The 18,123-nt window shown below is 34.9% G+C and overlaps 1 protein-coding gene across 1 annotated transcript in view; it reads left to right on the top strand.

Annotated features, from left to right (window-relative positions):
* LOC129234111 (otoferlin-like) overlaps window positions 1–18,123 on the top strand; it is a 407,264-nt gene that overhangs the window by 323,514 nt on the left and 65,627 nt on the right. The window contains exons 18-21 of the mRNA XM_054868003.1: window positions 3,264–3,372; window positions 11,196–11,355; window positions 11,999–12,119; window positions 13,194–13,294. Of these exons, the coding sequence (XP_054723978.1) occupies window positions 3,264–3,372; window positions 11,196–11,355; window positions 11,999–12,119; window positions 13,194–13,294 (491 nt within the window). The remainder of the gene's footprint in view (window positions 1–3,263; window positions 3,373–11,195; window positions 11,356–11,998; window positions 12,120–13,193; window positions 13,295–18,123) is intronic.

An 18,123-nucleotide genomic window follows, 5' to 3' on the forward strand; every position in this document is an offset into this window, starting at 1 on the left:
ATAATACTATTAAAAAAATATCTATTCAGCTTAAAAATGAATATAAGTTCTATACCTTATCCTTATTAGTATTAATAAACAGTTTGATTTTGTAAAAATATTTACTAACAATGTCATTTGTTATTTCACCAAAAAAATATTGTTTAATAACGAATAATTTTATGAAAATTAAATTAAAACTAAGTAAGCAATCATTTAAGCAGTAAGTTAATGCCCCAAAACCAGTACTAAAGAATTTATCATAGCTATTCAATAAATAAAAATTAAATTTCCCTCTCTAAAAGGAACGTAAATCAATTAATTTAAAACAATTATGAACAAATCGCAGTAGCGATGATTGCTTCTGAATGGATTAATTTATTGGTATATAATTAAATCCGAATGATCTACCATAACAAACAAGCACATATTTATGCAAAACAACATTATATTTTGATGCTGTTAATAAATGACCCATTGTCTTTACATATAAGTTATAAGAATACATTTTTTAACTTTTTTCTAAAAAAAACAGACTTTCAGAAAACCTAAAAACTCAAAAGAATTCCTTTTTAATGAGCAGCTTTTTCTAATTAATTTCTAACTACGCTATTTGTTTTCTCATTCCAACTAAATTCTTCATTAAACTAAACTAAAATGTTTTCTCGCGAGATCGATTTATCGAGTGCTGTTGTTTCTTTTCTAGTGACAAAAATCCGTTCCTCTAAAACCTCATAAGTATTTTTCTCGGAAGGCTGGCGAAATCAAAACCGTTCACAGAATTTTAAGAAATAGCTTTTTCTTGAAATAAAATATTGATAACTATTGATCATTCTCGAGTGTCGAACACTTGCGAAAGCTTTTGATAAAGTTAAAGAAAAACAAACGACAAAGCAAAACAAATATTTAAAATCTAACACGCGAGGAACGCGTTGAAAGCCTTTTCATTGGATTAATTTATTGAATAAATGTTTCAATGTAAAGTATATACTACATACATTATTGATTTTTTTCTCGTAGGAGTACAAAAGGCGTTTCTAACGAAAGAAGAATTATAGAAAAGACCAAAGCCAAAAGTTCATAACTGTTACACGTTGTCTAGTTTTTATTATGAAATTTTAGACAGTCAATGTTTTTATTGTATTACATTTGTTAAAAACAGGAAAAGGTTTTTTTCTTTCTTTTTTTAGTTATTTTATTTCTTTTTTAATTCTTTTTTTAATTTTATTTTTATTTATTTATTTTATTATATATATATTTTTTTTTTTTTTTGCTTTGTTAGCGTTTTTAAATGTTGTATTTGATTTTTCGACATCCTCTGTTGACTGTAACAAACAAAAGTTCATGCTTGCACAGGACTTTCTTCAACCATGAAAACGTTCTAGATGAACCCGAAAGCACAATTACACCATTCCGTGACAGCCGCTTGAGGTGCTACTTCCTAAAGAGTTTTGATTATAACAACATAGGATACTGCAATAAAAATTAGAGTCACCTATACGAAATATACAAAAAAAAATCATTTTCAAAAACTTTATTGCGAAATGATCAAGGATCTGGTTTTCTATAAGTTACCGCCCACAGCCAGGGCTAAGGCAGAAGTACATGAAATACACCGCCAGCTCAGTCATTCCAGCCGAGGACTGCAGTTTCGGGCGGTGTATTTCATGTATTTCTGCCTTAGCCCTGGCTGTTGGACGGTAACTAATTGAAAATACCATGCCTTGCCTTCAACCTTCGAGTTGAACCGAACCATTGCTTCGGTCACTCGTTAGGTCAGTGCTAACTCTATATTAGCTACCAGTTTTTTTGGCACTCTCGGCTTCCTTAAGAGGTTTTCCACCTCAAGCTCAGTCACTTCCTATGCCGGGCTGATGAGTGCTTATAAGTACGAAACTGCAGTTTTCGGCTGGAATGACTGAGCTGCCGGTGTATTTCATGTATCTAGTTTTCATTGCGATATTATCATGTATGAGTTAAATATATTTTTCTTAACCCAGTTAATTGTGTATGCAATTAAATGATGCAGCGTGCTTTCATTATGAAAATTAATTAATGGCATCGCTTTAAAACTAAGTTCTGGGAGATAGCCAGCTACACTTTTAAATGAAAAAGAAACAGTGGGTATGAAAGCAAATTTTTCCCGTGAATATTTCGTTTATATTGCAATCCACATGAGATGCGTATCGATTAATTTTCTTCTAAAACATTGATGGTACAGGTGATCGGAGGATGGTAATTACCGTTTCAATGGGACTTACATCTATTAGAAATAACTCTATGTCGGCCCAAACAGGGTAACTGTTATTACCCGGTACTAAAAACATTATTCTTAACTGAGAGTTCTTAGTTAAGATTCGCTTCCTATACTGAACGTGTGCGGGTCAAGTGCAGTCAGTGATTACAATTTTTTTTTTAAATTTATTGTACGTTAGCTTTATTGTACAAGCTTGCTTATTGAGTTTCCGCTGAAAAACAAGTGCGAAAAAAACGTCTAATTCCAACATTTCCCTATTGTTAGTATGGAATCCAAAGTGCATTTCTTCGAATATCTCGAAAATTTATTTCTGCAGATACTGTCCTCTCTGCCCACGGCAGTATGGTACAGGGCGTTTATAAAGTCTTTCACTGACAAAGAATGTTTTACTAAAAAAAAACTGTGTTTAAGATTTATGCATAACTTTTTCTTTTATTTTAATTCTTATCTAATTGTTTTCCCACTGATACAATATTCCCTAAATGCATATGGTGGCGCTATCATCGAAAACTGAAAATTAAGTCTAACGTAGAAAAATACTCGGGAGCGACTTGAGATAGTTTCAACACATATTGTCAATTCTAATATTACTGTTTACATTTATGTAAAGACTGATAGGATCGACCCTCCCCCTCCCTTCCAAAAAAAGGTATATTCAGACTGCACTAGTGCCTAGAGCAAAGTTAAAAATCGTATAAATTTTCACAGAACTACAAAAAGTAAACGCGTATGATCGTTGTAGGGAAAAAAAATTTTTTGGATATAAGGATCAAAATAAAAAGAGATTTTTTTTTTCTTTTCGGTGAAAGACTTTATTAAGACTTTGTATATTCAACTATTATGAAGGTGTTATAAAACGAATGTAAAGCTCGTGCAGTCATGAATGATCCTAGCAGTGATGAAGTTTTAAAAAAATGATGAAGATGGGGAGGGGATGTATTCATCTGCAATTTTTGTGTGAAAAATTTAGTAATTTTAACACTTGTGCTTTTCTTTTTTCTTTTTTTTCCTCATTTGTTTTCAACAGGGATGCTATGGGCGGAATGATGAATTCTTCTTGTTTGGTTGCGTGTTGGAAGCCACAATGATCGACAGAAAGATAGGCGAAAAACCTATTTACTTCGAAATTACATTAGGTAAGAATCTTGTTTTTAAACTTTGGTTTCAAGAAATTATGCTTTTCGACAATTCTCATTTAAACCTTCCGAAACTGGTGCGATGTATATGGACTGACTGCGAACGATATTTGGCAACTGGGTTTGACGTATTTGGGATGCCATTCAAGAAGGGCATACAAATAGAACTGGGAAGGGGCATACAGGTTGAACTCCCTCCACATACAAATGGAACTCTCAATGGGATCCTTGGATGGAACGCTCAATTTGTATTTTTCGTAGCTACTATATAAATCGCTGGGCCAGTTATAGTTGACTGTATCAAAACTAAACTAATGGTTTACCTTCATATCAAAACAAAATTTAATTCTCCAAACAAATGGCGATTTTGGACGTTGGACACGTTATCAAGACACGTTTTCATCCAATAAATCTTTTTCTTTTTTTCCACCATGATATGCCATGACTAAACCCGGACTATATGCAAATGCATAAATGCATAAGCAATTACATGTTTTTGATGCTTTTGACATTAATGTACATAACTGCATAAAAATGGCAGATTTTCGAAACAACTGCATATTACTGCGCTTTTCATTAAAATGTAAATGAACTATCAATGAAAAACGCAGTTTTTTCACTAATGTTTCTGATTATTTGGAGATTTTTTCCCAATAGATGAAAGATTATAAAACTATTTTGTTCTTCATAAAAATAAAAAATAAAAACAGGAAATTGGTCATCCTTTAAATTTTTCTCGTGTCGCCCAATATTTTGAGCGCACTATTAACATGCTTACTTTTGCATATTTTTGTTAAAATTCAAAATTTATCGCCAAAATATAAGAAACGCAGAAGTAGAAAGGCCATTCGTGTTTTTATTCAGATGGGAAAACTTTTATTTGCTTGAACAAAATAAATTTAGTGCATATTTTTTTAATTTTTAGGGCATATTTTTTGGAGTTTTTATTGTACATTTGCATGCACATATATTCATGATTATATTGTGCATATAATTTGGGCTCTAGTCATTACTAAACATGATAGGGCCACACGTCATCGTATTACTTTAAGACTAAATAGTTTTTATTGGTGCAAATTGTAGTGTCTTAATGCTATTAACTTTAACTGTGACTGTATGAGAATGTAAACTGGATCGAGATCTAACTGTAACTGAGAATGAAAAGTGCTTTCACTTTTTGTTAAGATGTATGTAATTTTGTGTGCTTGTGCCAGTAAAGTATGTGTTGTTCGTAAGCGGTTTCGATGTTCGTTACTTAAGTAAACCCACGCACCACCTTCCAACTAAGATGAATAAGGAAGGATACAACAACTGGCGACGATGTTTGAGAGTATAAAGAGTGCGAAATCAAGTAAGGATTAGGTTTATTAAACTGAAGACAGCTCAAGGTATTAATTATTAATTCTGATATATTTCTAATTGAGAAAAATCTGTCATGGAGCAACTAGTTCAGCAATTAATTGAGCAAAATAAAATGCTTATGGAAGCTTTACAAACGAAAGAACAACCAGATTCAAAATCGAAAGTAACTGGTGTTCAGTTTGATAAATATGACGAAACGTCAGAATCATTTGATTCATTTATTGAGCGCTTTAAAGCATTTTTAGATATTCAGAATGTTGCGGAAATTAAAAGAGGTAAAACCTTGATTTCTAGCCTATCGGCTAAGTTGTATAATTTGCTAAAAAATTTGCTTGCTCCAGAAAATCCTGCTGAAAAAGATTTCGATACTCTTATTGATATTCTTAAGGAACATCTAAATCCTAAACCGCTCATAATTCCAAGCAGACATATGTTCTTAAACAGAAAACAACAGGAAGGGGAAAGCATAAGTGCTTACATAGCGGAATTAAGATCGCTAGCGGTACCTTGTAATTATGATAAAAACATGTTAAATACAATGCTCCGAGACGTTTTCGTAAGTGAGTTACGGGATAGAACAACCTTAGATAGACTGTTCGAAGAAGATGATTTGGAATTATCTAAAACATTAGCTATTGCTTCGGCTATGGAAAAAGCTTCTCAAAGCTCAAATGCTATTATTGGTACGAAATTGAACGTAATACATTCAATTAAAAGTTATACGAAACAGCCCGTAAACAAAACGAAAGTTCAAAACTCGGCAGTGAAAATTGAAAAACCGTGCTATAGATGCCTTTCGAAGGATCATTCTCCGAATTTATGCAAATTTAAGACTGCAAAATGTCTTTTTTGTGGGAAAATAGGGCATATTAAAGTAGCTTGTTTTGCTGCCCAGAGAACACCCAAAACCAAAAAGAATTTTGTAAAACAGAAGCAAGTGGGGGAAAACAATATAAATAGCGTACCCATGTACGAAGTGACACTAAAGTCAAACTTAAAGGAGGAACCAAAACAACCTCCAATAATGATTTCGGTTTCCATTGATGATACACCAGTGCAGATGGAACTGGACACAGGGGGAACTGTATCAGTCATGAGCATAAAAAAATTCCGGAAAATTTCTGGAAAGGAACTTTCTCCTACTAATTTAGTTTTTAAGACGTACAATGGAAATTCTCTTGTACCTCTGGGATACGTAACAGTAGATGTTAAATATCATAATCAGCAACAGGAATTAAATCTTTACCTAGTAGAACAAGATTTAGACACGATCTTTGGTCGAGAATGGTTACACAAAATTAATATTGACTGGGCAGGCATCAAACATGTCAAAACAACTGGAGCTGAAAATGATCGTTTAAAATTACTTTTTAACAAGTATGCAGATATTTTTGATAATTCGAGTGTTGGGAAAATAAAGAATTATAAATGCAAATTAGAGCTGCAGCCGGATGCAAAACCTATTTTTTGCAGACAACGCGTTGTACCTTTCGCTCTTAAGAATAAAGTTGAAGAAGAAATCGATAGACTTGAGAGGGAAGGCATTATAGAAAAAACAGAAACAAGTGACTGGGCGACCCCAATAGTACCAATTGTTAAGGCAGATGGCAGCATACGATTATGTGCTGATTATTCAGTCACGCTGAATAAAAATCTTAAAGTCCAGCAATACCCCTTGCCGCGAGTAGAGGAAATTTTTTCATCACTCAGTGGGGGTAGAGTTTTTTCTAAAATTGACTTTAGTCAAGCTTATCTGCAGATGGAAATGCACGAAGAAAGTCAAAAACTCCTCACAATAAGCACTCACAAAGGCCTCTACATTTGTAAACGTTTAATGTATGGGGTGAATGCCGCACCAGCGGTATGGCAGCGCTACATTGAATCTGTATTTAAGGATTTAGATGGGGTAGAAGTATTTTTTGATGATGCTCGCATTGCTACGCCCAATATAGAAACCCATTGCCAAAAGTTAGAAAAATTCTTTGAAAGATGTCGGCTTCATGGCCTAAAGTTAAATAATAAAAAAAGCAAATTTTTTCAAAGTGAAATACAATTCCTCGGGTTCAAAATCAATGCTCAGGGCTTGTCAAAAACAGATGACAAAATTTTAGCTATTATGAAGGCAAAAACTCCCCAAAATGTTCAAGAGATTCAGTCGTTTATGGGACTTGTAAATTTTTATGGTCGATTCTCGAAAGATATTGCAACATTGGCATATCCGTTGCATCAATTGACCCGTAAGGGGGTTCAATGGAATTGGGATGCGGAATGTTCTGAAGCATTCGATAAAATCAAGAAAGAAATATGTTCGGACAGAGTCCTTGCTCATTACGATCCTAGCTTACCAGTTATCTTGTCAACAGATGCTTCACCTGTTGGCTTAGGCGCCGTCCTTGCGCACCAATTTCCCGACGGATCTGAACATCCTATTGCATTTGCATCTCGAACATTGACCCCAACGGAGCAGCGATATTCTCAAATAGATAAGGAAGCCTTGGGAATTATTTGGGGAATAAAAAAATTTTATTTATACTTAAAAGGTAGAAGATTTACTCTGGTCACTGATCATAAACCTCTTGTTGCCATATTTAGTTGCAAAAAAGGTCTTCCTGTATTGTCAGCAACAAGATTATTGCATTATGCATTATTTTTACAAGCGTACCAATTTGACATTATATATCGGAACACTGCTGAGCATGGTAATGCAGACTTCTTATCACGACTTCCTTTAAAATCAGAAGATTTAGATCTGAGAGATGAAATATCTATGCTTCAAATGTGCCAAATTGAGACTTTGCCAATTACTTCAAAGGATCTTGCTAGAGAATCCAAGCTTGATGAAGAGCTAAAGCCCATCTATCATGCCTTAAAATCAGGGAAACATGTAAGAGGGAAGGGAGATGACACTGCCCAGTTTGCTGTAGAAGATGAATGCATCTTACGTGGATCCAGGGTGTGCATTCCAAAATGCTACCAAAGAAGAGTACTTGAAGATCTCCACACAGGCCATCTGCGTATGGTGAAAATGAAGGGTATAGCCCGCTCATACATCTATTGGAAGAATATTGATAAGGATATTGAAGAGATGGTAAGAAGCTGCACAGAATGTGCAAAGCATAAAGCTGATCCCCCAAAAGTTAAAACACACTACTAGGAATATCCAAGTGCACCCTGGGAGAGAATTCATATAGATTTTGCTGGCCCAATCTTCGAACACATGTTATTTATCGTAGTGGACGCGTACTCCAAATGGCTTGAAGTATTTCCTATGAAGAAAATTACTTCTGAAAACACCAACGAATGCCTAAGAGAGTGTTTTTCGAGATATGGGTTACCCATTACCCTTGTCAGTGATAATGGACCGCAGCTTAAATCAGAAGAGTTTGAAAAATTCCTGAAATGCAATGGTATTGTACATAAAACTTGTGCTCCTTATAAGCCATCTAGTAATGGTCAGGCAGAGAGGTATGTATATACCGTTAAACAATCGCTAAGGGCGATGTCTGACTTCCCAGGTTCCCTTCGTCAAAAAATAAACACGTTTTTAATTCAATATCGCAAAGCTCCAAACATGACTACCCAACAAAGCCCATCATTCATGTTTATGAAGAGAGAGATAAGGACATTAATTGATCTGCTCATACCCGATGTTCGACACCAGATAGATCTAAGACGAAAAAAAGATATTTGTTTCAGAGATCGATTTTTCAATACCGGTGATCGAGTCGCTGTACGGAATTATCGCCAAGGAGATAGAAGGTGGAAATTCGGTACAGTCGTCAGTAGAGATGGTCACCTGCATTAAACCACAGATGTTAACGGACAGTTATGGAAGAGACACATCGACCAGATACGCAACACTGCAGTATCCGAGTCCGAGACGTGACAGAGTACAGTCCCTAGATACAGGGTACAGGAATCGTCCACGGTTCAATCCGAGCCAAATAGGGAGTCCGTTTGCGAGGCTTCCCGAGATTCTGATGAACCCGCTAGCTCCAATGTTTGTCCAAACTCACCTGTGGTGTACCCCGATCCAAAAAGTCCATCCAGAAAGACAATAATGCCTACACCTGCTCCAGATCCCAAGCCCTTGCCAGCTGCTGAACTAACTCCAGTGCTTCGACGGTCAACTCGAATCAGAAAGCCTCCAAAGAGACTTGATCTGTAGTTATAAGGACTTTGGGGGGAGGGATGTAGTGTCTTAATGCTAATAACTTTAACTGTATGAGAATGTAAACTGGATCGCGATCTAACTGTAACTGAGAATGAAAAGTGCTTTCACTTTTTGTTAAGATGTATGTAATTTTGTGTGCTTGTGCCAGTAAAGTATGTGTTGTTCGTAAGCGGTTTCGATGTTCGTTACTTAAGTAAACCCACGCACCACCTACTAAGATGAATAAAGAAGGATACAACACAAATGAATGTCCGGAAATTTTGTACCCAATCTTGTTAAAATACAATGTATTATATTAATTTCTGCCAATATCAACATATTCTGATTGTTGCTATGGGCGCCAGAGGAACAGATCCGAGGCGTTTGAAGAACAATCATGTTTATAAAAGTAGATGTATCAAAACACCAATATGTCATGAATTACAGGTTTGATTGAAACGTAACACTATTTTCTCTTTATATATTTTTCGTTTTATTTTTAATATGTTTGCAATAAAATAACCTTATATTGCAATGAAATAACCTTATATTGATATATCAAAGCTCGTGGGTCACAGTAACAACAAGATCCATTCACTACGTATTACAAAAACACTTAATTACATACTCCAATATGGAATGACGTACTTTGTCAGTACATACTCGACATAAATTATGTTGAACGAGCTTTAATGTTCACGTAGATTTTTTTGAGAAAGTTACCCAAATGAATAAGAATGGCAGTGGGTATGGCACTACACAAAGTGTTATTTTAAGTTAAATTTATTTTAAAAATAGGAAAATATGCTTCAATTATTTTGAATATTAATATTTTTTGAAAACTTTACAAAACAAATAAATAAAGCAGAAACATCGCTTTTGAGAGTCATTAATTTCAGAAAATATTTTTTGAGAGATAAAAAATTTGTTTTCGGAAAGGGAATCTTTTGTATCAGAGGCTCTCAAACTTTCCGACTCGCGGCACCCTTGAAAGAATTAGAATTTTTTCTCGGTATCCCAGTCTATCTCTATTATATTCATCTACATATCAAAATTCCTTCTGGAGTTCGGAAGCTTTAATGAAACAAATATATTATCAATACAGCATAAACGCTGACTTTACTGGAGAATGAAACAGTACGAATTGTATTTCCGAAATATTCCATACATGGACCTTTCGTATTGCGGCTCATATCAAGGCTAAAGTCTAATTTTGTTTCACTCTCTGTAACATGCCACGAAAGAAGGTGATTCTCGTCCTCAAAACTTCGTAAAATCCAACGACTAAAAAGCTTGTTATTGAGGAAATAGCAAACGTCTGTCAGATAATAGGGGATGCCCCATCTTGTTAAAAAATGAACGAACATTGATCATGGCATATTACAGCGAGTGAAACAAGAATTAGTCTTGAGACTTGATACCTGCTGCATTATGAAAGGTTCACATATCGAACATTAAAAAACAAAACTTGTTCAGACTTTTTCTCTGGTAGAGTCAACGTTGTTGCAGCTGTATTTATAATATGTTTCTTCATTAAATCTTCCAAACTATGGAGGGAATTGTCCGAAACCCGGAGACTTCGCGGCACCCCTCGCCAATTCTTGTGGCACCACAGGGTTCCGCGACACCCAGTTTGAGAACCCCTGTTTTGTATCATTGAAACTTGTTCTTAAGAAGGGCAAATAATTTTAACTCCTGAATGACATAAAAACAATAATGAACTTCATGTAGTCCACATACTATTTTCCACACCAAAAACTTCTTTTGATTCATATCGATTGCTACAGCGCTTCGTAGGCTTCGTATTTTGCAGCAGAGCATTGGTGTGATGGAAAAGATGGAAAATATTTGCTTGATCTTGGAACTGCTTTATATTCTCCGACGCGGGATAAAAAAAAAATCAAAGACGATTTGTTACTTTCTTCTGAAAGATCTGATTTTTTTTATTGTTTTTTGTGTATAAATACAACAGCCCAAATGCAGGAGCACTCCTTTCTAATGCAATGGCTCACATCAAGAAGGTTGGTAATTCCATACGTCATTATCAATACATAGTTTAACGGGATTTATTTGTTTACCAAATTTCAAACAACAGAAGAAGCTAATAATATGTATTCTCTAAGTTTTAAGAATTTAGCTGTAGTTATGTGTTTACCTGTCCCCGAAAATAAGCGAGATGTTGGACTAAATTGTCAGAATTTGATAAGTACTTCAGCGCAGAAAATAATAAAAACTGTATGATGTGGATAGAGTTGATAGTTTAATGGTAATTAACACCAAAATTCAACAAATTTACCAATTATTTCAGGCAATGCTGGCAACTTATTGGATAGTTACAGGGTCAATAAAAGAGGGGATGAAGATGATGTGGATTCTGGGTCAGACTCTGGAGAAGGATCCTTTTATGGAGAGGCGTCCTGTCCTATTCAGTCTACTACGCCACCCCTTAAACCGGCCACTAAAGACAGGTAAACCTCTATCAATTGTTATGTCTGTAATGAAACTGTACAGTATGAGATCCTAATTTCTGAATCCCGAAATCTGGAGCTTTTTCCCTTAAATAAAAAAAAACACAAAAAAACATTCCCCTTTTTTCAATTTTAAAAGTTAAAAATTGTTAACGTTCGGCAGTAAAATGTTGAAAGCACAGTACTGTCCGTTCAGCTTTTTTTTTTTTTAACTTCTTTAGATGCCACGTGTTATGTGTAAATAAGCGTTTTGCTGTAATTGTGCAGCAATCTTTTAGCCGCATTTCATTGTTCCTCTCTTTTTTCCTTCTCGGAAAAACTGAGCTCAAAAAACGTTTTACAATAGAATTATGTCGCATATGCTATAATGCTTAAGACAGCTGCCGTTCACCTAAACTACAGGCCTAGCTGTCACGTGCTGGAAAAAATGGCGGCTTTCCCCTAGAATGGACCTTTTAAGCATTACACGTATGTTAATTGTTATGGTTTAATTCCGTTAATTCTATACTCTATGCAATTTTAAACAAAACAGTATTTAAACACAACTGAAACTAATAAACGAAGATTGCTAATAATGTCTTTTTTTTAAATTGGCATGAATCTATAGCATATGATCATCTTTTTAATTTTATTCCCTGTGTAGGCAGTACTACTATCTGCCATACGGAGATCATAAGCCCTGTATATGGGTTCGAAGTATATGGCAAGATCATAGGAGGAGACTCTACAACTCGAACGTTCTATCCAAGATCGCCGATAAACTAGTGAGTACTAACTGTTTATTGTTTCTCATCATTCGCAATGTGCATTGAAGCCCCGAGGTTGTCAAGCCAGGCACTGCCTTTAACCCATAAAATGGACGAGGGGATTCGATTTCATGTTTTACAATTACTAATCACAACGAAATGATAATATATCCCGTAAACTATAACATAGATAAATCTGAGTAAATGGGAACGATTTTTTAATCTGCAATGACCTTCTCACAGACATTTTGAGTCCTTTAAAGAATCCTTCAAAAAATTCGAGATTTTAGAAATGGATTTCCTCAAAGAAATCCTAACTGCAAAACACACTCTCCAGACAAATTTTTATCAAATACGCAGTAGTTTCACGCAATTGATAGACATAAAAGAAAAATCTTAAAAATTCCAAAAAATTTTTTTTTTAAATTCCTTTGGCATATTTAATATCACGTGCCTGATTACTCTATGTAAACTTAAGTTAACCCATCTCATCAATTTCTTCACTGAGAAAAGCAAAAAAAAGTAGATTATCCCTTGCCTGATTCATTGTGCCAACACCGAGTAACAACCGTATTGCTCTGATTGAGTTGTTTGCGAATACACTTGTTCGACCAATCTATTTTTCTGGGGCTTTATACACGCCCCTTCTCAAAGCCTGACAACTTGTTGTATTGCCGCCGCGCCAGTTCAGTCTCAGAGGCATCTCTATTCACAGTACCGTCCATAGATTCGCCCACATTCGACGGATTCGTTCAAATTACCTTACGGCACGAGAAATCACAATTTAAAACTTCTCTAGCTGCGCATTTCATTTACGTATAGCGCGCTTATTCGTATTTCATTGGCGTCGAAATTTAAATCATTTAACTTCTTGCCAAGTTTCGAGATCGTGGCTGGATTTCTTCTGTTTGCTCATATTGTTTTGTGATAGAGTATATTTCAACTAAATGTTTTTCCTACACATAATAAAATTGCTGTAATAGAGAATACTTGTCCTAAAATACAGAACTCAAATTTCATCAATAAAAAATAATTCTTCATCGCCACTTAAAAACCAAATGTACGTCATTTTCTCGTGTTTTTATCCTTTAGGAAGAAGGTTTGTCAGACGTTCAAGAAATGATTCGTTTAGAAAAACCATATGCCGACAGAAGATTACGAGGAGTACTAGAAGAACTAAGTACTGGATGCAAGTAAGACTTTTTGGCTTTCGCCGACATTGGAATCATTCATCAAACATGTAATTTGTGCTCCTAATTATGTTGGTGTAGCTTAAATGTGCCAAAACGTTCACAAAAAATTTAGATCAAAACAATAAAGGAAATGTGCCGAAGTGGAGACATAATAAACAGTCAAAGAGCAGCGTTAGACAGTTAAAAATGTAATAATGGAAGCTGTTGCTGGCTTCAGCACATGGCTGATCAACGAACTTTTAGTAGAGCGAGAGTTAACATGAGTTGTTGCTGGATTCGGCAATATAGTTTTAAAAAAAAACCTTCTTGTACGTAACCTTTTTATACTAGGTTTTAATGGTCCGCTAGTCGATGGCATTTTTTATTTATTTATTTATTTATTAACCTTTGCCGGTCCGCGGATTTTTTGCAAAAGGCCTTGCCGGTCAGTAGGTAGAAAAAGATTGAGAAACGCAGCTCTAGACTAACAGACTGTACTAACTAGAGTACTCTTCGAGCAGTTCATTATTATCTGCTATAACCTAACCGGAGTAAAGACTTCGCTTTTACCTATGAACTCCAAATTTTATCTTTATTTAACGTGTCAATTTAAATATAAAAGCACTCGAGTCTTACGTGTGAAGCTTAAAACAATTGTATCCTCTATTTGACGGAGTACCAAGAGCTCCTTTTCCTACCGCAGTCTTTTAGCTATTGTCCGTTTTTCACGAGAAGGCACTTCGCCACGCCTCCTCGAACTCAGAGTCCCATTTTACGTGGGGGTGATCGGTAAGCAATCTACCTGCTTCTAAGGAGACAAAATCAGAGATCCTTAACTTGGACTTGCATTTTAACGTGCATAAAAGTCTTAGTGTCCTCTACATCACTTGTTTTACTTGTCTGTTGCCATTTTAGTTATTCTTACATTTTGAAAACTGCTGTTTTTCAACAACATGCTATGATCCGAATATACCTTCTGCCGAACACAGCGAAATATGCGATACCACGTGACGAGGGAGGAGTCAAGTGCCTCCTCGTAGAAAACGGACAATACAAGGTACGCGACACGTATTCTATGCAATGATGTCTACGTCGTCTCTCCTGTTGGTTGAAATACACATTAGATATATTTTGAAGAAAACATTCCTCAAATGTAGAAGAATCATTATTTCGCAAGAAAACATCTCGTCAAGCCATCATTTCGTGCAGCCCCCCCCCCCCCCGCAAATACTGCTCGTTGATTGAACATTTAACTACAAAATGACATGTTATTGCCAGAATATTTTATTATATCGCTTTTTGATCTTTTAGCTAAGATCAGAGTGTACAATATTTCACTTACAGAAGTGTTTCGACAAGACATTCCTTCGACTAATGAATGTTTTAACGGAACAATTTCTCTTCACTTTTGTTAGTTGTCAAGTTTTGACAACTACTTTCTTGGGTATTTTTCACTGTCATTACATTTTATCTTACAGTTACACGTTTCAAAGACAGATTTCCTCGACTGATATTTTTCAATAACATACAATTTTATCTATTTTTCGTTCACGCGTTCCATAATAATAGCCTTAGATAAATGCCGACAGCGGCTTAGTTCACGGAGTATTACATTGTATTTGTCTGCATGCATGTCGTCGCCTCAAAGCAACCAAAAGATATCTATATTCAGTAAATTACTACCCATTAGAACGAAACTGCAGTCCTCGGCTGGAAATGGCAGAGCTGGTGGTGTATTTCATGCAAAAGATATCTAATTCCAAAAACAACAGTAAGATATTCTACTGTTGTTCCGAGGCGCCATTATATGTTGTTAAATATGTTACCTGTAATATATAATGTAGAGAACTTTATAGAATATCTTACTTGATATATTGCTGATAACTTCTACAATGTGTCCACTTTCCTGATTATACAGGGTGTTCCGTTTTAACCTGCAAGATCTCTATTTTCGCCACTGTTAGTAGATGTATACTTCCAATCGTAGAAAAGTTCAAAATCAGGTGCAGAGTTAAGATATTGAAAGTTTGAAGCAAAGGTAAAAATGAGTCAAAAAATAGAAAATATAATTTTTTATACGGACCCTAGGTCCCTTAACTTATATTTAGGGAAATAATATCCATTTAAAAACATTACTGGCACAAAAGCCGTGACATTTGTGCGACCAAAACTAAAGGAGGTTTTCCAGTTCAAAGTTTTAAGGGACCATACAGAAGATGAGATTGGAACTTATCGCCCTTTCAGAAGAATGACAGGTCGTCAAAATAAAGAAAGCAAGGTGTTTATATTTTTCGTTGCTATTGAAAAATTCACGCAAACATTATGCCGTAATACGCAAAAATGCACTGAAAAACCTCGAACATTTTGAAAAACCACACTCTATGCACACATATAATTTAAAACACTAGTTAACTGCTATATTTTCCCCCAAAAGGTGTTATTGACGGCAAGTGTAAAGTGGTGAATTTATAATGCGAGTTATTTCCGCTATATTTTAAGTACTTCACTTGATTTACACATTACGATTAGTACAAAATAAAAACCGCGATCCCCTTCTCGTATAAAATAGAGTTTCAATAAAGAACTGATTTAAAATATTCAAATCTCACTCCAAACCGAAGACAGAAATGACTTGATAAAAATACATAAAGCAAAATTATTTTTAAAAAAACATTTCAAAGAGTCCCCTTTCCCTAGGGCCAAGCCTAATTTCCACCAAATTTCACAGCTTTAGGGCCTCGTGAACATAGCAAAATGGGCCGTTTTGTCCATTTGAAATCCTGCTTTCAAATTTGTTCTCTCGAAATATTTTGCTCTTTAGTTAATGGACTTAAATTGAGTTAAACCTGGGAGTTTCACTAAACTAGAAACCCTTATATCTGTTATTGTAATTAATTGAAAAAAATGGGATGCAAAAAGAGAGAAACAGCTCTTTCAAATGACATAGGCTGTTTAAGGGGTGAGGAAAATATTTCATCCCTTCAATAGCAATTTATGTTAAAATTTTGCTTAAAATTTTTTAAAAAAAGTAACATAAAAGAAAAACATGTGCAAAACCTCTGTATTCAGAGTAATTTTGGACAAAATTTCAAGGCTTTAGGTGCTTTGGGGTTTCCTGAACACAGGCTAGCCAAAGATAGAATTTCACAATTTCTTTCGCGATACTTTTTTTTTTAATATATAGAGATTAAATTCAATGCCTTTTCAACGATTCCGTACTTTTGAATTATTGGTATTAACGGAAAGGAATTTCAGTTTCAGAATTTAAGGTGGAATATTCTCTACATTATTATTTTTCAATTTAAAAACATAATTAGTACCCTATTGTATTGTTTTGTCAGGCATAAACATTTGATTAATTATTTACCAAGTTAGAGATTCAAGAGACATTTAGACAGGCGTTAACTTTGATATTTTAAGTATATTTTCTTCTTCCAAAACGCATTGGCATGTCTGAGAAGCTTCTGAACTCCAAGTAACTTTGAGATATGAAGTGAAAACGTACACTGTATTCCAAAATTAAATATTTACACTTTTTTTTTTCTTTTTAAGTAAGCTAAATGCCAATTTTTTACTTCCTTTTACAAAAAAAGGAAGTATTGTATTCGCGAATAAAAATTCACTCAAAAATCGACCTTAATTTCCATTTTAGTCACCCCGAATGAATATTGAGTTTTTTTTTTTTTTTTTTTCGTCTCGACCACACGTGGATAAGTGCCTAAAAACGTATAGACACGCGAAATATCCATAATGACGATTCCCGAGTTAATTACAATGAATTTTCTCGTGACGTCTGTATGTACGCATGTATGTATGTGCGGATATGCGTATGTATGTCGCATAACTCAAGAACGGTAAGTCCTAGAAAGTTGAAATTTGGTACGTAGACTTCTAGTGGGGTCTAGTTGTGCACCTCCCTTTTTGGTTGCATTCAGGTGTTTCTAAAGGGATCTTTTGCCCTTTTTGGGGGGAAAGCACTGTTAATTTCGATGTAAACTCAAAGCGGTGTTATAATTTGGCGGACACTTGGCGATATCTCGCCAGCCTTTTGGTCACCAAGTTTTGTCGCCAACTTGACGAGAAATTTGGCGATTGTTTTTTTTTTTTTTAAATCTGTTTCAATTTGGTCACTGTTAGTGATATTTAGAGAGTAAACTATTAAATCACGTTAAAATTGCCAGCAATGGGGAAATAACATTAAATTGGAGTAAAAGGAAGTCATGTGATGCACACATCAGCTCTTTTTTTTTCCCCCATTCTATATATTTGTCCACACTAAACGTAGTTGACATCTCGCTCCATATTTTCCTCTAACGTCACTGCATAAAGGCGCTTAAAAAAATTTTGCATGACGGCGCCTATCAGACTTGGCGCGGGGCTGGATTAAACAACAAAACACATATATAGGCTAAATTTGTCCATTTGCACAACGTGTATCTGGAGGAATAGAAGCAAAAGATCCTGTAAACAGATAAAATCGAACTGCTCATCAGATAACTCCTTCTTTTAGGAAAGCATCAACAATGGCTACATTTATATCGTACATTTATGGATGCAGAAAAGAATCAAAGTTATTTTGATTAATTTGTAATTAATAAAAGAAGATTTTGTTCTCACTTCCCGAAAGCAATATTTAAAAAAATCCTATGATCTAAGAGAACGTTGTTGTTTTTCGCATTAATTAATAAATAAACTGAAGAATAACATAGATAAGCTCATTACAGATTCCAGTTTCTAATTAGAGTCTTGAGAAATACTTTTGTCTTAGTTTTAAACATCGTTCCGTTCTTAATTAGCTGTTGTAGATGGAAACTTCGAATTTAATTTTGTAACAAAATATCATTTTTACT

This window comes from Uloborus diversus, chromosome 1 (genome assembly GCF_026930045.1).
Source record: "Uloborus diversus isolate 005 chromosome 1, Udiv.v.3.1, whole genome shotgun sequence".
In the NCBI taxonomy this organism is placed as follows: domain Eukaryota; kingdom Metazoa; phylum Arthropoda; class Arachnida; order Araneae; family Uloboridae; genus Uloborus; species Uloborus diversus.